The sequence below is a fragment of the Anastrepha ludens genome, chromosome 6 (assembly GCF_028408465.1).
Source record: "Anastrepha ludens isolate Willacy chromosome 6, idAnaLude1.1, whole genome shotgun sequence".
NCBI classification, from domain to species: Eukaryota; Metazoa; Arthropoda; class Insecta; order Diptera; family Tephritidae; genus Anastrepha; species Anastrepha ludens.
The window spans coordinates 111835968-111863188 of NC_071502.1; the positions used below are offsets into that span (position 1 = coordinate 111835968).

Sequence of the window (27221 nt, forward strand, 5' to 3'; positions counted from 1 at the left end):
TTTTCTTTATATAAGAATTTTGAGAAAATAACGCTTGAACTCCAAAAAAGTAGTCGTTTTGCGCATTTTTATATTTTGTACCAGCCAAAGAGATCTTCTCAAAAAGGTACCAATAGAAAAAGTCTAAAGAATTGAAAAAGTTATGGAGAGCAAATTAATTACTTGCGAGCAAAGATCACATCTTCAAAAATCTTGACAGATGAAACTCGAAGTGAGTGCCAAGAAGCAGATCTAGTCTCTGATTGTTTACGAGCCGTTGTATGGCGAAACAAACTAATGAACACAAAATGCAAAGTAAGGGTTTATGATTATGGAAAGATATTTATGGATAAGTAGACTCACTCTCGTGGGAATCAGGAGGACCTTATCGAGACTACAACGCACTGTAGCTATCTGTTGCGTCGGAGCTTTTCCGACTACTTCAGGCCCGGCATTAGATGCTAATGATCAGTCTACCACCACTTGATGTTTTCATCCAAGGAGAGGCCTTTGAAGGCCATCTGCAGGCTAAAACACAATGGTAATTGGTACGCCCCTGTCCGGCATTGGACAACAGAGTAGGCAAGGACTTCGATCCAATGATCCTCGCCATGCCATCCAGAGTCGTGCTTGACAAGAGCTACAGTGTGGTGCTCTCAGAGGCTCAACTGCGGTCAAACTCATAAAGTGAGCCCGGAAAACACTGTTTTCGCAAGTTTCACAGATTGCTCCAGCACCGAGGACGGCTCTGGCTCTGGCTCTGGGGCCTATGTGGAATCTAGCGGGACAAAACTGCACTTTGCTCTTAGAATGCATGCGTCTGTGTTTCAAGCGGAGGTGTATGCAGTTCAAGAAGCGATGAACTTCGTTGTAGAAAACAGATGTAGAGGCAAACCTACATATATGTGTCTGCAGCGAGAGCCAAGCTGCGCTCATGGCCTTAGACAACCCCCAACCACTTCAAGGGTAGTCGAGTACTGTAAATCTAGGCTGAACTATGTCGGTAGGCATAATATCCTGATGCTAACATGGGTCTCGGGCACGTTGGTATCGTGGGTAACGATATCTCTGACTCTTTAGCCAAAATGGGTTCTTAAGCCAACTTCCTTGGCCCGGAGCCCGCTCTACCACTCCTTCTGCAGCCGTCAAAGCCACGGTTAGCAAACGGGTTACTCAAACCCACAAGCGAGCTTGGAAGGCTGAGAGAGGCTGCAGATGGACAAAACTGATATTACCTGTTATGCTCGACCGACTGTCTCAGTTCCTTCTGTCACTAAGCAGAGGGGACTGTAGGTGACTGTTTGGACTGATGACGGTGGGAATCATAAACAGTGCACTCTGTCGAACGTGTGAAGAGGAGGATGAGACGGCAGACCACCCACTAATAACGTATGACATTGAGGCATGCGCAGACATAACAGCTACAGAATGCGCTATCTTAACTATCGAAATACGAACTCTTAGAGCTATAACTCCATACTCTACGAGTTCTTACGAGGAATGAAAGCATTAGAGAAATGTGCGAAATAATCGCTAGAGTAAAATGGAGGCGCAAAAGAAGACGAGATTGGAGGCAACATGTCGTGAGAATGACAAAACGGGTGATGACCGGGAAACCAAACACTATACGCCCACGATGAAGATCACCAAAGAGATGGAAAGAGTGCTGGTCATCGGGATTAATATCCGATCATTAATAAAACTGGTTTTTGTATTGCATATTAATATGAACATAAGTTTTTGTTAGAAAGAGGATAATAATCCTAAATAAGGACGATGAAGAAAAAGAAGAAGTTGTCAAAAGGTGACATGATTGTAGGGCTCGTTAAATATGACACTGAAATCAGATTAAAAAATTTACGTATCCTAACACAAAACCCCTGTGGAAGAAGTTTTAAGCGAGTCAAAATCTAAAGAAAATAACTTCCGCATTCGTAACAACAGGCAAAACAACATTGCAATTTTTTCTTTTTATGATTTCTTGTGTATAGATAGCTTGATGGATAGATTTGCGGCTTGCACTTTGATCTCATAGTCCTTTGTGTCCTCTTCTCATCACAGTACCTCATCCGAACCCAGTTCCCTTATTAAACTTAAGATAAGGTTCGGTTGGGCCGCGCGTAATGATTTTCTTCTGACTGCAATTGGGTGCGGTGTCCCAACCTTCTCCGCGTTAAAGCAACGCATTCAAGGAGAAGGTGTATTGGCTTCTCCAGGGTTCGGCCGACAAGGGTCAATGGGCTGTATCTCAATCATGTGCAGATGGGTGCGCAATCTGCAATGGCCTGCGAGAGTGCCGATGAATATTCTCAGTTTATTCTTAGGTAGGGTTATGAGTTTCCTAAACCTCTTTGGGTTGTACAACCTCCTAGAGCATTTTGAATCCCTCTGTATACCACAGCGCCATAATTTAGTGCCAGCTAAACTCTAAACTGTAGAGAATTTCGGTATCACAACTTTTTTCATTACTCTAAGAACTGCGTAAATGGTTTTTTTTATTATAATTAGGCTATTTGACTTTCAATTTTCAAAAATATTATGTCATTATTCCAGTCTTTATGAGTTCTATACTTTGCTCTTATATCCCTCAGAATATATTTTTTATTTAATCAATCTCGAGTACTTTAAAATGCATTCAACGTTTACTATCGAACTATTTTTCTAAATTCATAAACAAAAAAGTTTTAACACTTCAAACCGTTTTCCATCTCTTGCAGATGTCAAATAACAACTTATACAATTCGTCGATTAAAAAAAAAAATTTTTATTCATTTTTAAATCATTTACATTTAGAAAATTTTAATTATTTAAATAAAAAACAAAAAAGTAAGAAAAAATTCAAAAAAAAAGTATTCTTTGTTTTTAGTTTTTTTCTTTTATTTTTTCGCCCTTTAAATTAATAAATTTTTGTTTTTTTGTGTCGAATCCCCTCAACATAAGTTTTAATCACAGGGGTGGACTTTTCCAACTTTTTTGTTCAAACCCAATCTAGCGTACATCCAAGCATTGGTCATATATAAGGAATGACTCGATTGATATTCGCGTTAAAAGCTCTTTTTTGTAAAATTGTAGAGACGCACATATCGATAGTTTTGGTAAAGTAGTTTTGGTAAACTATCGATATCATCGAAAAATCGATATTACATATATCGATTACCCAAAAGATCGACAGTTGAATGGGCTATGTACCATGGCGCGCCATTCCGCTGAAGTCAAAAGTAGGTCAAGTCCTTTCCTAAAATTGAACTCAGAAACATTCAATCATTCTTGCTCGAAAGCGTTCAGCGTTCATTTTAAATTATATCCCAGCAGCATTACTCCATCTACCGCCCAAAAAAATTAATTTGCTGTTTAATACAATACATTTTTTGTTTTCTTTACTGCCTGCTCCAGGCGAATCTATAAAAATCGTATCGGTAAATCAGCTGATTTGCTTTCTTTCTTTCAACTTGTCTATGTAAATTGCTTTTACTATCAAACATACAAAACATTGTTGTGGGTCTAGTGCCACCACCTTCAATGAATACGCCTGCTGTACAACAATGCTTGTCACGCAGAGAGACATGTTAACAGAAGAATGTTAAGAGAGTTCAGGCACCAGTGCCTTTTATTTTATTTGTTGGTACTGACGTTTTTGCCGTTAATTTGCTTTTGTTTTTCTTCCTTTTAATTCAATTTATAGGATTTCTAATTATCTGCACAATGTATTTTCACCGCTCCTTACATCAACTTGTGATTGCTCATAAAATAATTTTTCATTTTTAAATTTGTCACAATCAGGGCATTTCACATACACAACCAAGGCCATGAAGAGATCAAATTTTATCTGATATTATTTTTAAGCATTTTTTTTGTACTTTTTTTTGCTTTTGTTGTTGTTCACTGACTTTCCACTCACACTTGCCTCTCGTATATATATATATGCTCTGCATTTTCCTATCACTTATTCAGTCGAAATATTTAAATTTTTTTTATATTTTTACAATTCACTCAATAACTGCAGCTTGCATTTCATTCTAGCTATCGCACTCTTGAATACACAATATTAATATTTTTTTTCTCCTTTTCTCATTGCAGCTGCAATACGCCTCAAAGTATGCATTCGGCTATCGTATACGTGATTTTAATACCGGCAATGATTTTGGCCACAAACAGAATCGTGATTTGGATGGTGTGACGCGCGGTCAATATCATATTTTATTGCCGGACGGACGTATACAGAATGTGATTTATCATGCAGACGATACGGGATTTCATGCGGATGTCAGCTTCGAAACGGGACACTAAGCGGGTGGGTGACCAACAACCAACCAGACACAGTCAACCAACCAATTCCAACCAATTCAAGCCAATTTGAACCAACTTCAACACAATTCAAGCCAAACAAAGCATGGAATAATCAAAGGGGGCAGTAGGTGGTATGCGAGAATGTACAAGCGTTGGCTAAAATGTAAGAATATGAGTATAAAAAAATTAAAACTGCAGCAGCGCTTGGTGTCAGTGACAAAAACGGCGGTAACAAGAACAACAGCGCTGATAACAACAAGTCAACGGCCACAAAATCGGCACCACAACATCCATTGATTGGCATCGCGGTTTTCACGGCTCAATTCGATTGCGATTGTTGGTCGTGCACGGTGGCAACGCTCATTCGTGCATATGTGCGTGCATACGTTTGTGTGTGTGTATGTGTGTGCTTTTTATTTACTTTTTCGCTTGCGCGGAGTGCGATATTGCAATCAGTTGGCTAAGAACAATAAAACAATCGGCATAAATAGGCGATATTAGAATTGCTTGCTGTGGCGCCCAATTATAAATTGTCACATAATTTGATTTGGGTTTTGTTCTATCGAAAATTTTGACATTAAATTCGCTTTTAATTTTGCTTGTTTGTGTATTTTCAATATTTTGGCTTTATTTTAGTTTAACTTTTTTTTTAAATTCTTTTCATAGTTTTATCAATAGCTCGGTTTGTTGGGAAATTTTAATTAATTTAATTTTCAGATTTTTTCTTTCCTTACGCCAGTAATTAAGCTTTTTTATATACAAAAAAAATCCATTAACTCTTAGTACTTTTTATATGAAAATTTTAATTACTATGTTTTCTTCTTCAAACATTTTTAAATTGTTTTAGTCTTTTGTCAAAATTTTCAATTATGTGAAAAGCAAAACATTTATTCTAAAAGTAATTTTACGTTTTCTGTTTATTTCCTATTCTAGTGAAGTTATTAATTTAATATAAAAAATGAGTCTAATTAATATTTTTATTGGTTTCTCTATTTAAATTTTAATTATTTAATTAATTTTAAGCTGTGTATGGATTCATATAACTAATTAACTTTACAGATTAACATTAAAAGAAAAAAAATTTTATATTTTAAGTTTTTCCTATTTATCTTTATAGATTAACACAAAACTGCAAAAAGAAATTTGTTTAATGTTCTCAGTTTTTCTGTTATGTCATTTTTATTTAAGTACAAAAACTACTCTACATTTTTTAATTGAAATTATTTGTATTCCAATTTTTCGTCCCTTTTATAGAACAAAATACTTTATAATTTATTTTCATTGTTTTTCGTTCATCCCCACCATCATAAATTCCTAAAGTTCCAGTTTGAAACCTAGGTTTCTCGTCACTTTATTAAAAAATTATATTTTTCAATTATAGTAATAATTTTTACTAAACAGATTAATAATATTAACACAGATAACTATATACCACTTTTCCTTGGAAATCTCTTTTGACTTTCTTCGAGTTGAAAATAAAATTCTTTTAAAGAAAGCAGCTTCCTCAGTGGCCTAAAAATATAGGGTTTTTTCAGTTTTTCTGCATTATAATTTTTTCACTAATAATTTGATTTATTTAAATTTCTTAAAATCATTTTGACCTCGTTTTTAGTACAGGAGTCTCAATAAAAAATATTCAAAAATTCAGTTCTTAAAACCATTTACTCTTCTTTTTTAGTACAAGAGTGTCAATAAAAAATATTAAAAAATTCAATCGAATTGAAAATTTCCAACTGAATATCTTTTTGTTTTTTATTTTGGGTTTTAATTTTTAGAGCAATTCTTTCCACTTTTTTTCTTTTTTATAATACAACATTTATCTTGTCCTTGTTCTCCTGCCTCTTTGTTTAATTAAACTTAAATATTGGTATGCCTTTAAAAACATTTTTTTTAGTTCACTTGAACAAATATATTTTCAATTTCGAAGAGTATTTTTAATTTTTAAAAAGTACCAATGAAAATATAAGTAAAAGATACACAAAATGTTTTTTTTTCGGTTAACTTAAAATATGTAATATATTATATATTAAATTTGGTATACAATTTTTTAAACAATAATTCTATTATGAATTCTTCACATTTTTTATCGTTTTTATATATATCTTTTCATTTTAATACAAATACTAAAAATACTTCTTTCAATTGACTTAAAAATATATACTTTTCTTATATATTCTTTGTCGTTTTTATTATCTTTTAATTTTAAATTTAATTTTTAGTTGGCAGTTTCAGATGATTTAATATTTGTTCATTTTTTATTTTGCTTTAAATTTTTAAAATAATAATTTAATTATGAATTATTAAATTGTTTGCTTTTTTTATTTATCTTTACATTTCACATTTTATTTTTAGTTGACTTACAAATAAAAAATGTTTTTGTTTCACGTCGTTTCTTTATATTAGTTATACATTTCATTCAAAATTGAAAAAAAAAGAATTTCTCTATTTTTAATTTATTTAAGCAAAATATTGTTGTAGTATTTCTTTAAAATGCATGAAATAAATAAATAAAGCTAAATAAAAAAATATTTAACAAATTTTAAAAAAACATTTATTTTAATATAGTTTTTTACTTTTTCAGACAATGCGACATTCAAATGAGAATCTTCAAATGAAAGCTCTCAGTGAGCAAATTGAAAGCTCTAAATTTAAATGAAAGCTCTCAGTTTTTCTAGTTCCACACGAATGTGTGGTGATTTCAAATTCCAAGCTTTTACGCTTTTAGTGGAAGCTCTTTATTATACATTAAATGAACATAATTTTCGAATAAAAATTTAAATTGAAAAAGGAAAAAAAAAATCAGAAAAATATCACTGAAGAGCAAAGATTCAGTTCTTCATATTAAATGCTGTAGCATAACCGCTTTTTTGCTATTATTACTTTTAATTCACTCCATTGCAATATTTATTTTATCTGCTTATTTCAATTCTGTTGCTGAAATTTTGCTGGCCTACTTATTTTGAATAATTTTCATTAAATGAAATACATTTGCGTTTGCCTTTTCTGCATTTTATAAAATTAACACAACAGTAATTACGAATATTCATTTGAAATGCAATAATAGAAAACTTAATTAGAAATTAAATGAAGTTGACAATTTTCATAACCAATCAACAGCAAAGCTGGGAAAGGGCGCAATAATGAAAATTGCAATAATTCAATTATTAGTGTTAACAAGATTTAAATTCGATTAATGGAGTAGAAAGTGAGTGGAAAAAATTTGTTATTTAAAAGTGCAATTAAGACTTTTACATTTATTAAAATTTTATTAAATAAATGTATTTGTAGATTTTTAACAATATAATATTTAAGAAACAGTTTAAAGTTTATTGGCAGAAATATTTTTATAAAAAGGGAAGCATTTTTAATAACTTACAATAAGAATTATCACTTCTCTGTGTCTTATGTATGTAATTATGAACGTTTTTTTTCTCTAACACCACATCTTCACAAAACTGATATATGGATTTTTGTCGATGTCTTTTTTAATACATAATCTTTTTTATTTTCAAAAAAAATTGTATTCTTTTTTTCAATTTTTTTTTAATAATACTTTGAAATCTGTAGTGTCCCAACGACCGACACTTCGACCTAAAAGATCTTTTGTGTCCTTTTATTTAAATAATTATCCCCTGGGACTGCAACCAGCATTTCTCAAAATTTTTTTTTAATTTTATATATTCGATTACTTAATATATAATTATTATATATATTTCCCAAATATTTTATTATTTTTTTGTTTGTTTGCTAATCCATTAATGTCATAAATTTTATAGTAATTTTGTCTCATCACATTATTTTTATAACTTTAGCTCTTTTAGAGTTTATAATTTATTTTTCTCCTGTTTATTTCTTCAAAATGTAATAAAATATTTTTAGCCACTTAATTTTGAACTTATTTTGTTAATGCGTGCTAATTCTAAATCTATAACAGATATTTTTTATGTGCAATAATATATTAAAAAAATTCTTTAATTATCAATTATTATATCACAATTTTTATACGTAAATATCTTTACTCATATGTATGTATGTAAATGTATACGTAAATCTTTAAGTTTAACTCGATTCATGTGCAATAATCTAAAAAAGAAATCTCAATAAAGTTTTGTTAGTCGTTATTTGTAGTAAAAAATATAGAGTTTATTCTTAAATGTTGATCAAATATAAAGGGTGATTAAGTCTTAAGGGCCGGTGTAGATTTTGAATAAAACACAAGTCTTTTAGAAAATTATTTTGCCATTTCTCTTTATTATGATAATATTGGTATACCTCAATTACGTATGGAACAAAATATTGCGGCCTCGCCGCACACCTCCATCCGATGGTCAAAATTTTCGATGACGCTGAGCCATAATTGAGGTTCTATGCCGTTAATGGGCCGAATTATCTCATCCTTTAGCTCTTGAATTGTTGCTGGCTTATCGACATACACCTTTTCTTTCAAATAACCCCAAAGAAAGAAGTACAACGGTGTTAAATCACATTATCTTGGCGGCCAATTGACATCGCCGCGACGTGAGATTATTCGGCCATCAAACTTTTCGCGCAAAACAGCCATTGTTTCGTTAGCTGTGTCACAAGTGGCACCGTCTTGTTACAACCATATATCGTCTACATCCATACCTTCCAATTCGGGCCATAAAAAGTTCGTTATCATTTTATGATAGCGAACACTATTCACAGTAACTGCCTGACCGGCCTCAGTTTGGAAAAAATACGGCCCAATGATGCCGTCGGCCCATAAACCGCACCAAACAGTCACTTTTTGTGGGTGCATTAGTTTTTCGGCAATCACTCTTGGATTGTCATTCGCCCAAATGCGGCAATTCTGCTTATTGACGAATCCACCGAGGTGAAAAAGTGACTCATCACTGAAGGTGATTTTCTTCGATAATTGGTCATTCACTGTTGCCATTTCTTGCCACCATTCTGACCATTGACGACGCTTGAAATGGTCAAAAGGCTTTAGTTCTTGAGCCAATTGCACCTTGATTGCGTATAAATGCAAGTCTTTATGCATAATGTTCATCAACGTCGAGCGTGAGAGGTGCAATTGTTGTGCACGACAAGTTGAGGTGGACGGCTCTTCAACCACTCTATCGCGAACAGCAGCAATATTTTCTGCAGTACGAGCTGTACGAGCATGCACTGGTGTTTTCACATCTCCTACAGACCCGGGTTGCTCAAACTTTTGCACAATTTTTCCGATTGTACGCTCATTTGGACGATTAAATTGACCGAACAAATCACGAAATGCGCAATAAGCATTTTGGTTTGAACGCCTGTTTTCATAATAGGCATGAATAACTTTAACGCGTTGCTCGATTGTGTATCTTTCCATGGTTCAAATTGAGTTAGTCTGAAATTGAAAAATGTCAAATGAAATGCAGAAAACAACTTGACGTTTAGGTGTGGTTCACGTTCAACACCGACCCTTAAAATTTAACCACACCTTATTTTATGGTAAGTATTTTAAAATATATTAAAAAAATGTATGTGTTTTTAAATATACAATAGTTTTTTATTATATATTTTTTTTTAGTAAATATTCAGTGCTCAAATTTAAATCATACGCAATTTACAGTAAAATTTCTTAATAAAAATTCAACTAGCCCAGAGTCTTAAAATCTGTATTAATAATAAAAATATTAAATAGGAACTTCTCACAATCTCAGGTATGACAGTATCTGCCACCAAATATATTGTGTAGAATGTATTTTTTATTTTTTTTTTTAATATTTTTATTTTTTAGTAAATATTATTCACTGCTTAAATTATACTCACTTGCAGAAATTGTACAGGAAAATTCCTTTATTAAAATTCAATTGGCCCAGAGTCTTAACATTTCTAATAATAATAAAAACATTAAATAAAGACCTTCTACCCTATCGATCGTAGGCATACCAGTATCGAGCAGAAATGTTTCCCACAATGGACGAATTGAGAGTTCTCGTCCAAGTGAGCTGTTTTATCTTCGGAGCAACCCTACAACCTAACTCTTAAAGCGGCAAAAGCTTTGAAATTAAGATGAAGAGCTTTCTTAACTTCCATTTAGACAATAAACTTTTGAAAGATCACTTTTGAAGCTGCAAAAGCTTTCAAATCAAGATAAAGAGCTATCTTGCCAATCAATATTTGGATCAAAGCCATCACAAATATCCTGAAAATTATTGCTTTTTAAAGCTTCCACCGTAGTCAATGGTGTTTTCACCTCAAACTTGAAAAGCTCCATACAAATACTATTTGAAAGCTTACGTAGTGTTACTCTGCCAACCTGTTCATGTGCAAAAGCTCTAACCCTTATCCCACAACGGATAAGATTTCTCGCCTTTAATGAAAGCTATCTAGGGTTTCTAACTCCGCTGTATTCTATTTATTACTATAAAAAAGCTCTACAACAAATTCCGTACTCGTTTGATACAATTCATGCTTTGTGATTGTGGTGTGGAAACATTAAAAGCTCTCATGCTGTTGATGAAAGCTCGGATTTTTGTATTTTTTTAGTTTCACTTTATTCTGTTTATTACTGCGAAAAAGATTTTCAATAATTTCTTGAATTTGTGGTTTCAGGCAGTGGGGAGAAAATTTAAATGAAAGCTCTAAATTTTAATGAAGGCTCAACATTTTTCTGGTTCGACTTTGTTCCCTTTAACACCACGGAAATTTTTTTCCAAAACTGCATGCGTGGTGATTTTAAACTCGAAGCTTTTATGCTTCAGTGAAAGCTCTCTGGTCATTTTAATTCCATTTTGTTGCATTTAATACTCCGAAAAAATGTTCCCGCAATGTCAAGCGGGGAAGCGAAGGCTGTAAGACCACTTATGAGTACATTTTGGTATTGAAACGGAAGCAAAGGTAAATTTCGACTCGTGTCTGATAAAGAAATAAAATACCTGAAGAGCTCCTTAAAGTGGTTTATATATACTTTTGGAAGCATAGCAATAATTTTACTTCACATAAATACAAATAAATTCTTACAAAAAACACTTTTCAAAAAAATGAAATAAAATCTCTGTTTTTATTTTAAAAATTTAATCATTTTTTGAAATACCAAAAATTATAAAATTATTAAAAAAAGTATTTCGGAAAATAGGTAAATGAAATAAAATCCATGTTATTAAATTTGCTTTTCATTTGAAAAAATTTATAATATTTTGAAAATCAAAAAAATATAAAATTATTAAAAAAAAATAATTTGTAAACATAGGTATTTAAAAGAAAGTTCTTGCTTTTTAACTCTGTTTTTATTTAAAAAATTTGATAACTTTTTGAAAATCAAAAAATAAAATTATTGTATAAAAAAAACATGGTTACAAATTTAATATTCAAAATATTGTCCATCGCTTACTACTACTTTTTCCCATCTTTCTGGCAATTCACGGATTCCCTTTGTGAAAAATTCGGTCGGTTTTGCCGCAATCCACGAATCGATCCATTTTTTGACTTCATCGTAATTACGGAAGTGCTGGTCAGCCAGGCCATGTTGCATCGATCGGAAGAGATAGTAATCGGATGGCGCAAGGTCTGGACTATACGGCGGGTGGGGTAGGACATCCCATTTGAGCGTTTCTAAGTATGTTTTGACCACTTGTGCAACATGTGGCCGAGCATTGTCATGTTGCAAAATAACTTTGTCGTGTCTATCGGCGTATTGCGGCCGTTTTTCTCGCAGTGCTCGGCTCAAACGCATCAATTGTCGTCGGTAGACATCCCCCGTAATCGTTTCATTCGGTTTCAGTAGCTCATAATACACAACACCCAGCTGGTCCCACCAGATACACAGCATAACCTTCAGGCCATGAATATTCTGCGCCGACGTCGATGTTGAAGCATGGCCAGGGTATCCATACGTTGCCCGACGTTTTGGATTGTCGTAATGGACCCACTTTTCATCGCCAGTCACAATTCGATGCAAAAAACCCTTTCTTTTGTGCCGTTGAAGCAGTTGTTCGCATGCCATAAAACGGCGTTCAACGTCTCTTGGCTTCAATTCATACGGCACCCAATGGCCTACCTTTCGGATCATTCCCATGGCTTTTAAACGTTTGGAAATGGTTGATTGATCAACTCCCAAAGTTTTTGCAACCTCTTCTTGCGTTTGAGCCGGATCTTGATCGAGCAATTCCTCCAATTCGGTATCCATGAACTTTGGCGGCGCACCCTCGCGTTCTTCGTCTTCCAAGCCAAAATCACCACTTTTAAAGCGTGCAAACCACTTCTGGCACGTTCGCTCAGATAGAGCATGCTCACCATAAACTTCCACCAAGATACGATGACTTTCGGCTGCTTTTTTCTTCATATTAAAATAATGAAGAAGAATTCCCCGCAAAAACACATTATTTGGCACGAAATTCGACATTTTCAAGTGTGGTAAAAATATTGTTGTTTACGCTTCAAATAAAAAACGTATACTGACGTTTGTGCCTTACGACAGTAGCTCTCCAATGAATGTTTGGAAATGTGGATCGATGGAATAATAATCAAGTTACGCCATCTGTTGTAAAACCGCACGAACTTATAAATAGACATATTAAAAAGGGAAGCATTTTTAATAACTTACAATAAGAATTATCACTTCTCTGTGTCTTATGTATGTAATTATGAACGTTTTTTTTCCTAACACCACATCTTCAGAAAACTGATATATGGATTTTTGTCGACGTTCTTTTTAATACATAATCTTTTTTATTTTCAAAAAAAATTTTATTCTTTTTTTTAATTTTTTTTTAATAATACTTTGGAATCTGTAGTGTCCCAATGACCGACACTTCGACCTAAAAGATCTTTTGGGTCCTTTTATTTAAATAATTATCCCCTGGGACTGCAACCAGCATTTCTCTAAATTTTTTTTTAATTTTATATATTCGATTACTTATAATTATTATATATATTTCCCAAATATTTTATTATTTTTTTGTTTGTTTGCTAATCCATTAATGTCATAAATTTTATAGTAATTTTGTCTCATCACATTATTTTTATAACTTTAGCTCTTTTAGAGTTTATAATTTATTTTTCTCCTGTTTATTTCTTCAAAATGTAATAAAATATTTTTAGCCACTTAATTTTGAACTTATTTTGTTAATGCGTGCTAATTCTAAATCTAAAAGAGATATTTTTTATGTGCAATAATATATTAAAAAAATTCTTTAATTACCAATTATTATATCACAATTTTTATACGTAAATATATTTACTCATATGTATGTATGTAAATGTATACGTAAATCTTTAAGTTTAACTCGATTCATGTGCAATAATCTAAAAAAGAAATCTCAATAAAGTTTTGTTAGTCGTTATTTGTAGTAAAAAATATAGAGTTTATTCTTAAATGTTGATCAAATATAAAGGGTGATTAAGTCTTAAGGGCCGGTGTAGATTTTGAATAAAACACAAGTCTTTTAGAAAATTATTTTGCCATTTCTCTTTATTATGATAATATTGGTATACCTCAATTACGTATGGAACAAAATATTGCGGCCTCGGCGCACACCTCCATCCGATGGTCAAAAATTTTCGATGACGCTGAGCCATAATTGAGGTTCTATGCCGTTAATGGGCCGAATTATCTCATCCTTTAGCTCTTGAATTGTTGCTGGCTTATCGACATACACCTTTTCTTTCAAATAACCCCAAAGAAAGAAGTACAACGGTGTTAAATCACATTATCTTGGCGGCCAATTGACATCGCCGCGACGTGAGATTATTCGGCCATCAAACTTTTCGCGCAAAACAGCCATTGTTTCGTTAGCTGTGTCACAAGTGGCACCGTCTTGTTACAACCATATATCGTCTACATCCATACCTTCCAATTCGGGCCATAAAAAGTTCGTTATCATTTTATGATAGCGAACACTATTCACAGTAACTGCCTGACCGGCCTCATTTTGGAAAAAATTCGGCCCAATGATGCCGCCGACCCATAAACCGCACCAAACAGTCACTTTTTGTGGGTGCATTAGTTTTTCGGCAATCACTCTTGGATTATCATTCGCCCAAATTCTACCTATTGACGAATACACTGAGGTGAAAAAGTGACTCATCACTGAAGGTGATTTTCTTCGATAATTGGTCATTCACTGTTGCCATTTCCTGCCACCATTCTGACCATTGACGACGCTTGAAATGGTCAAGAGGCTTTAGTTCTTGAGTCAATTGCACCTTGATTGCGTATAAATGCAAGTCTTTATGCATAATGTTCATCAACAACGAGCGTGAGAGGTGCAATTGTTGTGCACGACGACAAGTTGAGGTGGACGGCTCTTCAACCACTCTATCGCGAACAGCAGCAATATTTTCTGCAGTACGAGCTGTACGAGCATGCACTGGTGTTTTCACATCTCCTACAGACCCGGGTTGCTCAAACTTTTGCAAAATTTTTCCGATTGTACGCTCATTTGGACGATTAAATTGACCGAAAAAATCACGAAATGCGCGATAAGCATTTTGGTTTGAACGCCTGTTTTCATAATAGGCATGAATAACTTTAACGCGTTGCTCGATTGTGTATCTTTCCATGGTTCAAATTGAGTTAGTCTGAAATTGAAAAATGTCAAATGAAATGCAGAAAACAACTTGACGTTTAGGTGTGGTTCACATTCAACACCGACCCTTGAAATTTAACCACACCTTATTTTATGGTAAGTATTTTAAAATATATTAAAAAAAAATGTATGTATTTTTAAATATAGTTTTTTATTATATATTTTTTTTAGTAAATATTCAGTGCTCAAATTTAAATCATACGCAATTTACAGTAAAATTTCTTAATAAAAATTCAACTAGCCCAGAGTCTTAAAATCTGTATTAATAATAAAAATATTAAATAGGAACTTCTCACAATCTCAGGTATGCCAGTATCTGCCACCAAATATATTGTGTAGAATGTATTTTTTTTATTTTTTTTTTTAATATTTTTATTTTTTAGTAAATATTATTCACTGCTTAAATTATAGTCACTTGCAGAAATTTTACAGGAAAATTCCTTTATTAAAATTCAATTGGCCCAGAGTCTTAACATTTCTAATAATAATAAAAATATTAAATAAAGACCTTCTACCCTATCGATCGTAGGCATACCAGTATCGACCAACAAACCAAAGAAATGTTTCCCACAATGGACGAATTGAGAGTTCTCGTCCAAGTGAGCTGTTTTATCTTCGGAGCAACCATACAACCTAACTCTTAAAGCGGCAAAAGCTTTGAAATTAAGATGAAGAGCTTTCTTAACTTCTATTTAGACAATAAACTTTTGAAAGATCACTTTTGAAGCTGCAAAAGCTTTCAAATCAAGATAAAGAGCTATCTTGCCTTCCATTTGGACAATAAACTTTTGAAAGATCACTTTTGAACTATTTTGAAGTGGCGAAAGGAAAAAATGTTTTAGCCAATCAATATTTGGATCAAAGCCATCACAAATATCCTGAAAATTATTGCTTTTTAAAGCTTCCACCGTAGTCAATGGTGTTTTCACCTCAAACTTGAAAAGCTCCATACAAATACTATTTGAAAGCTTACGTAGTGTTACTCTGCCAACCTGTTCATGTGCAAAAGCTCTAACCCTTATCCCACAACGGATAAGATTTCTCGCCTTTAATGAAAGCTATCTAGGATTTCTAACTCCGCTGTATTCTATTTATTACTATAAAAAAGCTCTACAACAAATTCCGTACTCGTTTGATACAATTCATGCTTTGTGATTGTGGTGTGGAAACATTAAAAGCCCTCATGCTGTTGATGAAAGCTCGGATTTTTGTATTTTTTTAGTTTCACTTTATTCTGTTTATTACTGCGAAAAAGATTTACAATAATTTCTTGAATTTGTGGTTTCAGGCAGTGTGGAGAAAATTTAAATGAAAGCTCTAAATTTTAATGAAGGCTCAACATTTTTCTAGTTCGACTTTGTTCCCTTTAACACCACGGAAATTTTTTTCCAAAAATGCGTAAGTGGTGATTTCGAACTCGAAGCTTTTACGCTTTAGTGAAAGCTCTCTGGTCATTTTAATTCCACTTTTTTCCATTTAATACTGCGAAAAAGTGTTCCCGCAATGTCAAGCGGGGAAGCAAAGGCTGTAAGACCACTTATGAGTACATTTTGGTATTGAAACGGAGGCAAAGGTAAACTTCGACTCGCGTCTAATAAAGAAATGAAATACCTGGAGAGCTCCTTAAAGTGGTTTATATATACTTTTGGAGGCATAGCAATAATTTTACTGCACATAAATATAAAAAAAAATTAAATTAATAAAAAAAAAACACTTTTCAAAATATAAGTAAATGAAATAATATCTCTGTTTTTATTTAAAAAATTTAACCATTTTTTTAAAAAACCAAAAGTTATAAAATTATTAAAAACAGAATTTCAAAAAATAAGTAAATGAAATAAAATCATTGTTATTAAATTTGCTTTTCATTTGAAAAAATTTATAATATTTTGAAAATCAAAAAAATATAAAATTATTAAAAAAAAATAATTTGTAAACATAGGTATTTAAAAGAAAGTTCTTGCTTTTTAACTCTGTTTTTATTTAAAAAATTTGATAACTTTTTGAAAATCAAAAAATAAAATTATAAAAAAAACATTTCTAGAAATAAGTAAATCAAATAAAATCCTTGTTGTTTAACTTTCTTTTTCATTTCAAAAATTTAATAATTTTTTTAAATATTTTTTTTTTAATATTTTTTAAATTTTTTATTATTTTTATGCCACAAACTCCTTGTCTCCTAATCAAGCTGGAAATCCTATCGCTTATATTTTCTGTATGCCTATAATTGGCACTTACACCCTCTGTTGGTTGTTTGGCCGAACTTATATTTTACCCATACCAAAATCAGCGGCTCAACATCATAAATCTTAGTGCGAAAACTTATTCGCTAACTTTGACTGATAGTTTTTTCCCCCCAGTCGACGTTTTATGCTGTGAGTGTTTTTTCTGTTTTAAGAAAAAAATAAGACTCCTACCATTGCATACAATAGAAAAAAATTAAAACATAAAAACAAATATAAAAAATGAATTAAATTAAAGCAAACAACAGAAAGTAGAATAAAATAAATTACAAGTGGCAGTGAGTGGGGAGCAGCGGTATGATGGCTAGTGAAATATCAGCGAGCAGTGAGCAGTCATCGAATGCAAAAAAATAGTATCCTTTCGCTTATCATAAATCAATTTCACGTATACGCCCACGCGTCACCCATGGACTTACGCAGCAATGGGGGGATTTGCAAGCGAGAGAATAAAAATGAATACCCATGCACACAGTCGTGTGAGTATATATGTTTGTGCTCATATGTGAATGCAAAAAACACGCATGAAAAGTGGTAGACAGACACGACAATGTCGCTGTCGCTGGCTTGAATGCGTTTTCCTCACACAAACACACATACTCATATGGATACATACTTATACAAAACTACAAGCGCACTCTCACGATTCATTTTCTTGAGCCAACAACTCAAACTACCGCTTGCTTTCTTGTGTCTGATTTTTTTCTTTCTCTTTACTTTTGTAGCTTTCTTTGTCTGCCAGCATTCGCTGTGCCTGTCTAATTTGCATACAAATATCTTTTGTAATCAATTTAACTCCTTTCTCCCCTCGCCCCTTTTCTGATATGCCTTTGCTTGTGTCACTTCATTTTGGCTCTTTTGTCATATGTACTAGCGCAGCAGCATTGCCTGACTTGTAGAACATTTTTGCGAGCAGTTCACACGCCCACGTACAGAGTTTTATTTACATATTAAAAGTGCCTATCATACGTATGTTTGTGTGCGTATGTGTATGTAGGTGTAAGTGCGCTGTTGTGTCTGTTTGTATGCGCGCATATCTGTCCATTTGTTGGCTCTTCGCCTGCATTTGCCTCGTATGGTTCCCCCCCTTGTTGGCTGTCTCACGCAAATCCTTGCTGTAGCCAATTACTTGGGCTGTCTGCTCGCCTGCCAGGCTCAACATCATTTATCCTTGTTAATTCGTTGGCTCAGTGTTGAATTAAAGCTCGTTACATTTATTTTTTATTATTATTTTCAGCAAAGGTGTTTCTCACTTATTTAAATATGAACGTTTTTCTTCAAAAAAAACCTTAGTCTAGTAGAGGTAACATTACGTCCAAAAAATAGTCTCTCTGAAGGCGCTTGCAGACTTTCATTAATTTGTGAGAGCGTTACTTTACTTAAGATTAGAATTCTTCTTAACTCTTTCACCTTAAAAAGAACTGGGTTGAAATTATCCTAGCTTGAAAAAAAACTTCCATTTTTACTTCCCTCACAAAAGTGTCCGGGTAGTCTCTGACATCATTCTAAGCAATGGCTCGATTCTAATCTATTCAGCCGACAAAAAAATGAGCGTTGAGGCAAGCTCTTACATCTTCTCTAATCGCAATTTACCCCATCCTCAGGAAATATTATATCCCACAGTTTTATGTCCCCTCCGAATTGCAAAAGGTTTCTCTCAATACTGGAAATTATTTTTTTGAGCTTTTTCAGAGCAGAAATACAATCCTGCGGAAGGGTGACCGCTATTAGAAAAAGGCGTTTCTCTCATTTTACTATTTCGTACCCGCAACGGCCTTCGAACGCTAGGTAGGTAAATTAATGAAATGTAGGTAGGTAGGTGAAGTAGATCTCCAACGAGTAGATATCAACTGCCTATGACCGGATAGGAGATCTTTGACACCAATTAAGACCTGAAAAGATCATCAGCAATTTCGTTTCCCTCTATTTTCCTAAGTCCTGAAGGCCTAATCAGAGAATTGCTAAGAGATTTGATTTCCTCCTTACAGGAGTTGACCAGTTCTGCTAACCGACGCCAGTTAGACACACCAAGTGAAGCCAAGTCCGTCATCTGATCTTTCCAACGCAGAGGAGGCCTTCCTCTTCCTCTACTACCACCAGCTGGTACCGCATCAAATACGTTCAGAGCCGAAGCGTTTGTATCCATTCGGACGACATGACCCAGCCAACGTAGCCGCTGGATCTATGTCGTCGTAAAGCTCATACAGTTCATCGTTCCATCGTCTGCGATATTCGCCGTTTGGCCGCAGCTTAACTACGAGAAAAAAATGTTAACATCTCTCTCGCTTCCGCAGTCTCTAAGAATTCTGCATGCGTGCAGGATCGCAAAGACTTCTGCATTAAAAGCACTAGCAGTATTCGGCAGTTTTAAGGAAATAGATAAATTGGTTGATTTAGAGCGAACGCCTGCTCCGACTCCCCATTCCATCTTGGAGCTGTCAGTGAAGACAGAGGGGCAAGCTTTGGTACAGATTTTGACCTCGTTCCAATCCTGCCTACTTGGAAAGCTTGCCACATACGAACCCTGCTAACTGTAGTGATCTCCACCGCCTCCTTTGGGTTTCCTGATTTCACAAATTGAAAAGAAATCTGAAATAGCTACTAGCAACAAGTAAAGTAATTTAACCACTTGTGGAATATCGCACTCACTTAACCAATATTTGTCGAATGAAGAATTTAGATATTTCTGAGACTCTCGAAAGCAACCACTCGGATTCTCACGAAAATATATTACCTACGGAGATCTAAACGTTTGATAATATAATATTACTAGGTTCAAAGCCTCATTTAATATTTTTTTTAATTTCATTCAACACTTCCTTGCGAAAGAGCCACATTTCAAAGATTACATTCTGATTTCTGGGAACTGCTTCTAAATCAAGAAAGTAAGATTTAATTGGATTCGCCAAAAAGGCGAAATTTCTAGAGATACAACTGAGAGAAATTTTTCCTTTCATTCCTGAGGGTATCTGCGGCCAAAAATTAACTCTTTTTAAACCCAGTAATTATAACCTCACTTAACCAGGGATGCCGGCTTTCCACTTTTTCTCTGACTTTCGTTGATTTTACCATTCAATTGCTAAAATAAGCATACCTCCTACGATTTAAAGCCGGTCTTACAACTTTTGTAAGCCCGCGTATTGTAAGGGAAGATTTCGGATGTTCTTCTCGTCGGCCAGCATTTCAGGATCTTTATGCTTATGAAAGCCTACCAAAATATATATATATTCTCCGTTCTCAAATCTTGGTAGTGATCTCATGAATTCTCCCACATTTTCTTTCTGCACCAGACAGCTTGTCTGTCATATTATTGGTTTTTTGGGCTCACCGAAGTCTGATTTCTCAGACGGTAGCACGCATAGATGAAAAATGTGCGCCTAGTTTCTCGCATATTCCGCTTTGTTGCACAGTACACTCCTAGAAGATTATCGAAAGTTAAGTGGTGATTTTCTGCTGGCAGTCTTTCAGACTTTGACTTTTTGGAAAATCTACGCCAATCCAGATAAACCAAAGGTACTTTGAAATCTCTAAAATATGTCGAATTCATCTCAATTAAATACAGGGTGGCTGATGAAAGCTGCTACCAAAAAAAAATTGAATTACTTTTTTTCTTTTTAAGTTATCTGTTCCACTTTTGTTTTAATTTGCAGATTGATCTTTAAAATGTATTAAAATGGATAACTGGGACACGCAAACAAGAATTTGGATAGTCCGCCGCTATCACGCACTGGAGTCCGTAGTTTTGGTACAGAGAGAGTACAGGCGGATGTTTGGCGGCGATCCCCCGAGCAGATGGACCATAATGAGACTGGTGAATAATTTTGTTGAGCAAGGAACAGTCGCAAGAAGGCCTTATCATCGAAACCCACCAGTTCGGACGGAGGAAACGATCGCTGCTGTAGCTGCAGCTATACAAAGCAATCCAAGGGTTTCAACAAGAAGCTTATCTGCTCAACTTGGTGGTAGCCGACAGTCTTTGCAAACAATAATGCACAAAGATTTAGACTTATTTCCCTACAAAATTCAAATGGTTAACAAACTGAATGCAGCAGACTTGCCGATTCGCTTGGAATTTTGCCAGAAGATCCTGCAAATTGTGGAAGAAGACCAAAACATGTTAAACTGCCTTTTCATGTCTGATGAGGCCCATTTCGATTTAAACGGCAATGTGAACAAACAAAATTGTCGAATATGGAGTACTTCTAACCCACAGATAGAATTGCATCCTCTTCGCGTGACAGTGTGAAGAAAATGGTCACACCGTTACGGTTACTGGAGACCGTTATTTGAAAATGCTGAAAGAATTTTTCTATCCAGAACTACGCCGAAAGAGAATTCCTTTCAACTCTGTGTGGTTTCAACAAGATGGGGCAACGTCTCACATAGCCCAGACTGTTATAACAGAGTTGCGACGAAAATTTCCCAATAAACTGATTTCAAGAAACTCCGAATTTCGTTGGCCCCCCAGGTCGCCTGACCTTACTGCACCTGACTTTTTCTTGTGGGGTTTATGTAAACAAGAAGTTTATAAAACAAAGCCAACAAATTTGGATGAACTAAAACAATCCATTCGGGCAACAATTGCGGCTATTCCTGTCGCAACTCTCAAAGCAGCAATGAACAACTTTTTACTAAGATGCCGCACTTGTGTCAACGAGCATGGGGGGCATTTAAATTCAATTATTTTTTAAACTAGTTAAGCTACATTTAATAAAATTTAATGACCTTCAACTTGAAAAAAAAATAAATGAATTCCATACACTAAAAAAAAAGTTATTTGAGTTTCTTAATGTAGCAAAATTCATCAGCCACCCTGTAGCTAAATATCTCTTCTATACGAGTATGGCAACTAAGTTTCGTGAATATGTAAATAAAACAGAGGCTAATTAGGCTACGAGCAAAATTGAACACCGATATTTTCGATAGCCTCCCTCTAGTTCTACAAAGCGAGCAGTGGTCTCGCAATGGGTTGCACTGTTGGTGATCCTCCAAAACTAACCCGCGCAGCACCGTGTTTCCAGTTTGCTTGACTTCCTTTAAGCGGCTATGATGAGTTCCTTCAAAGTGCGACTTCAATTTTGGGAACAGAAAATATAAACATAGGCTAATATTTGGGCTATGTGATGGGTGCGCCAACGTTGAAATGCCTTGTTTCACCAGAAACTCTTGCACAATGGAGGAGAAATGAGGTCGACGAGTTGTCGTAATGCGCGATCCAGCCATTCTCGGTGAGATAAAGCCACACAAGAAAAAACGTGAAAGCAGCTGCTCCAGAAAGCGAACATAAAACTATCCGGTCGTTGTCTGTCTGACAGGAACGAATTTGCGTTAAGTGGTACAGAGGATAACGAAAAAAAAAAATTATAAAAATTCAGTCAATCTTTAGCGAGCTTCTGGCTTGTATATCCAGCGCATATGATTGCCTCCAACGGATATCGACAAAAATTATCTATATTGCCATCACTCGAGTCTTCGACTTTTCGCTCTCGGCAGATGGTCTCGTGACTTCCACATTCCTCGCCACAGTTTACTGCGAGCTTCTGGCTTCGTTTATAGGTCTCGGGTTCCTAGGTTGTGGCAAATGGATGTCTTTGCGAGAGGCCCAGTTAGACAAATGTTGAAAATATGTCCGTTGTGATACTATATAGGGTGAGGGGAGGGGAAAGAGAAGGGAAGGAACCAGACAGGGAGAAGGGGGCCTTGGATTAGAACATGTCGACCAAAGGTGGCGATTTACGTTCGTATTAACCGGTTCAAGCTACTGATTAATTTCACCAAGTGCGGGATATTTAAACCCCCAATATCCGCTGGTGTAGCGAAAAAGTGAGAGCACTGATGTCTAAACCTTTGTCCGACGAGAGCACAGCAGCTGAGTAGAAAGTGCTGAGTTGATTCCACCTTGTTCTCCAAACAGCTTCAGAAAGGACTTGAAGCAATCCCAAGCCTCACCGCATGCACACCTAAAGGGCATTGTCCGGTAAAGATGCCCACCAAATTCGAGAGCTGCGGCTTTATTAGCTCGAAGTCATACTCAAATATCGAAGTCTCTGCTTTAGTGACTAGTCACTCTTCTAATCTCTGCCATAGCTCGAAATGTGGGGCGTAAAATTTTCGCAAATCTATTTTCGCTCATTTTTATTATGCCGCCAAGGAAGTTATTTTGGAAAAAGACGCTTAAAACACAAACCAAAGAAACTATAGGCCGCAAACTTCGACTGGGAGTAAAGGAAGATATCTTCTGTTCAGTTTTATGAGTATATTTCGCTACCCGACTTATAACTAGGTACTCGTAACTGAATTGTTACACCTCGTATGTCCATTCCCCTCAAGCAATAACAAGAGGCTTTTCCTTTCCACTTCCTCTTTTTATTTATTTTTTCGCTAACAAAGTTACTTCTATCTCAAGCACCTTCAATATTTGTACTTTTTTTCTTTAATTTCAACTAAAAGTGTCTATCATTCTACCACCAACTGCCTCCAAAACCGCCAACAATCATTTGCCAGGAAGCAAGCATTTACTTGCTCAGCCAACTTGTGCCACAATTTTATGCCACAAAAATGATAATGTCATAATTGAACTATCTTCACAAGTACGCATAAGTGAGTGCATGAATAGGAATGTTCAATAAATGTGGGTACGTGTGTTTGTGTTAAGACATACTAACTTTACCACACCGCCACGTCAAAGCTCACCACCGCGCTAGCCCACCACCTCCGCACCGCCACCCAACCGGCCTGCCCTGCTTGCGTGCAATTACAGTTGTGACTTGCCAAAAATTTTTGATATCCAAAAATGCAAATGAGTGTCTGGCTTTTGGCGTCTGATGGCTGGGAACAGGGTGTAAGCCCTGGAGTACCCGCGCTAGCTGTGCTGCTTCCGCTTCCACTGGCGCAGCGAGTTTGAGCGCACTGCAGCACCTGAACGCTGCACCTGTTTTCCCAGAATCGAAATGCTTTACTATAGACATCTATGGATTTTGGGGTATGACGAGTTGCGTTTTTTGTGTTTGTTTATTTTGAGTTTTTGCTGTTTTTCAATGGCCGTGTTCCATGGCACTTTGCATGACTATGGCGCCGAGGTAGTTCTACTTAATGCAAAAAAAAAAAATTATATTGAAAAAATATAAAAGAAGCTGCTTTGCAAACGTAGCGTTTTAATTCACTCATTTGTGGGGTGCGCCGCAGAAATTTTTGTTATTTTTAATTTTAATTTTTTAATGCTTTTTGTTTATTTATTTATTTATTATGCTGCTGTGAGACGCCTTTTTCGATTTATTTCTTATTTTATGGTCTGACGGCAAGTCTGCATTGGTTTGGGCCTCTGATGATTCTGCTGCTTTTGGTGCTTCTCCTTCGCCCATAAATATTTCACCTGCGCTTTGCTTACTACAACATTTTGTTGTTTTTGTTGTTCTTGTTGGTGCTATTGCTGCTGTTACGATTGCAGTTGCAATTGTTCTGTCACTGATTGCTCTCTTAACCGATTTGCCGATTTGTTGTTGGATAATATTTGTTGTTTGTTGTTGCGGTTCAGGTTATGCCATGTTTTATGGCTTGTTTGTTGGTGCTTTTATTGTTGTTACTCCACTGTACTTGTTGGTGATCTTTTAAAACACGTCATGACAAGCAATAACACAAAAGTAGCGGCAACAACAACAAAACTACACATAAGCTTTAGAATCAGCATTTGCAACAACAAGAACAACAACTACAACAGCAATAATAATACTTTTCCAAAGCATTAGCAAAGACGACAGGTGATTACACGGCCGCAAATCGCGTGCAACAATTCCTCTTCCAATCGAAATGTAAACAACCGACGCTGCAGCAGCAACAACAACAACAACAAAAATTACACTTGGTTACTTACACCAGCCGCATCGCGTATTGCATCAATGCTCTTGCAACCAATCGACCAGCAAATGTACCAAAAGAAAAAAATAACAAAAAAAACAAAGTGCGAGAAAAATTTCAGTTGAATTTACAGTTAGAATTGATTTTTAGCTTTTGGCCAAGAATTTAGGTTAATACGCGCAAGTGCTCTAGGCAAGGGATGGGTCTGCGGGCTTATGTTTGTGTGCTTGCGGTGTGCGGAGTCAAGAACAAAATGCTAATGGATCAGCGCAACAAAGTAGCCGAAAATGTAGTCTAATGGCATTTGTTGTTGTGCTAATACATATTGATTTGGATTGTCGTCTTTTTCTTGTTCTTATTATATTTTTTGTTTTTTAATATAGCACACATATGCGCTTACACACATACATATGTACACACATATATTCTTGCAGCTCTTCTCTCTTGAAGATTCCATTTTAATTCGGGTTTTAAATTCTACAAGCGCGAATTTTCGGCATTGCACTGGTTGCCTTATTTATATGCTAACTATTTTGCAACAATTACATGACGCAAATGTCAACAAGAAATTTTTCGTTGAGACAGGTGGTAAACATCGCATAAAACTTAAGTTTTTTTAAAGTTTAAAATGTTTCTAGTTTATGTGCCACAAAGCGATACTCAAAAGCAGACCGGCTTTCTAGCTCAAATGTGCTAGTTAAATTCTGTGTACCGAAAAAATTAAATAAAAATCAGTTCCAATAGGTTTCTACCCAACAATATTCCAAGCAGAAGTACCGTCATCGAGATATGTGTGCTAGCGGTGTGCATAAACATGGAGGCTCGGCCCTCAATCTTCGTATTCGGTTATGAATACTCTAACACGCAAAATAAAAGATGCATTGCCTTGGACACTGTTGTACGCTGATAGTCACGCGCTAGTAACTGAGAATGCATTACAAAATAAATTATCACAGTCTTAGAAATAAATACTTTACGCATAAGCAAATAGGAAACAGAGCCCGTCACTTTCGCTTTTAATGATAGTGACCAGATTCTGAAATTTCATATCGATGCTGAAACGATATCCACGTCTGAGAGCTTCAAATGTGTTGGTTCCAGCGATGATTGCTCACTCGACCACGAAGAGATGAACCGCATACAAGCCGGCTGGCAAATTTCGTGCGAAGTGTCAAGAGTCTTGTGGGGCAAAAAGATTCCAATAAAGTTAAAAGGCAAAATTTATAAAGGTGTGGTCAGACCTGCAATGGCGTATGCCTCAGAATGCTGGCCGCTGTCTGCTAAACAGCGAAGCATCCATGCGGCGGAGATAAGAATGCTGGGATGCGCATCGGGCGTCACAAAAGTGGATAAGGTAAGCAATAAACACATCAGAGGTAGTTATCATGTGGCTCCAATAACAAAGAAATTGGGATGCAGCGAAGTCAACAGAAGGACAACCCAGGACGGAGTAACCTTGAGATTGAGTAGGAGGAGGGCCGGCCTCAGCTAAGGGACTATGGCGAGGACGAAAAAGAAGAAGGAGGAGATATGTGCTATGGAATGTCTGCTAGAGGAGCATTTAGAAGGACCAGATAATCAGGCGTCTTTAAAATCTGTTCTAGCAACCGTAATCACCTCAAATAACGCACTTGGAGTGATCTTACATATTCCCATCATTAATAAGTATGTGTTAAAGGGGTAGCGGCCAAATCTGCTTCGAGGATCAAAGCAACAGGCACGCTAAAAGGAAACCCGCGTGGTCATACATCAGTTGTACTATCTGTGAGCTACTTACAAGACGCATCGAAGACAGACGCATCTGGTATCCCAGATCGATCGGAACGAAGACTATGAAATAAGAATACCTAACAGAAAGGATTGGCAGACCAGAATCACATCAGATGAAAGGCGTCACTATATTTATACTGACGGCACAAAGATGAACAATGGCGCTGGATCGGGAGTGAACTCAGAATAATTATCCTTAAATTGTTCTTTTAGACTCCTAGACCGGTGTCGTGTCTTCCAAGCTGAGATCTACGCTATAAAAAAAGCAGCAAAGACGATAAGACTCATGGACTTACCTCCGGCAAACTTTACCAAACCTTACCAGAATGTGATCTTAGTGCACTTCGATTGAAGATGTGTTCAAGAATGCAGAAGGTCGCTTCTGCTTACCCAATAACACAACACCATACTTTGTTGAAATGAAAGAGCGGATGAGTGTGCATGGAAGGACTCTGAACTGGACCTTCAGCGAGTGGAGGAGACATTAGCATTCCTCTAAATGAACTCTAAGCTGCGATTGACTTGAGCGTAATTGCAGAAACCA

At 35.6% G+C, this 27221-nt stretch overlaps 1 protein-coding gene across 1 annotated transcript in view; it reads left to right on the top strand.

Moving 5' to 3' along the window:
- LOC128867238 (uncharacterized) overlaps nt 1–4374 on the top strand; it is a 98550-nt gene extending 94176 nt beyond the window's left edge. Inside the window, exon 4 of the mRNA XM_054108340.1 lies at nt 4057–4374. Within this exon, the coding sequence (XP_053964315.1) occupies nt 4057–4266 (210 nt within the window). The 3' untranslated portion in view covers nt 4267–4374. The remainder of the gene's footprint in view (nt 1–4056) is intronic.
- Nucleotides 4375–27221: the final 22847 nt, after the last annotated feature.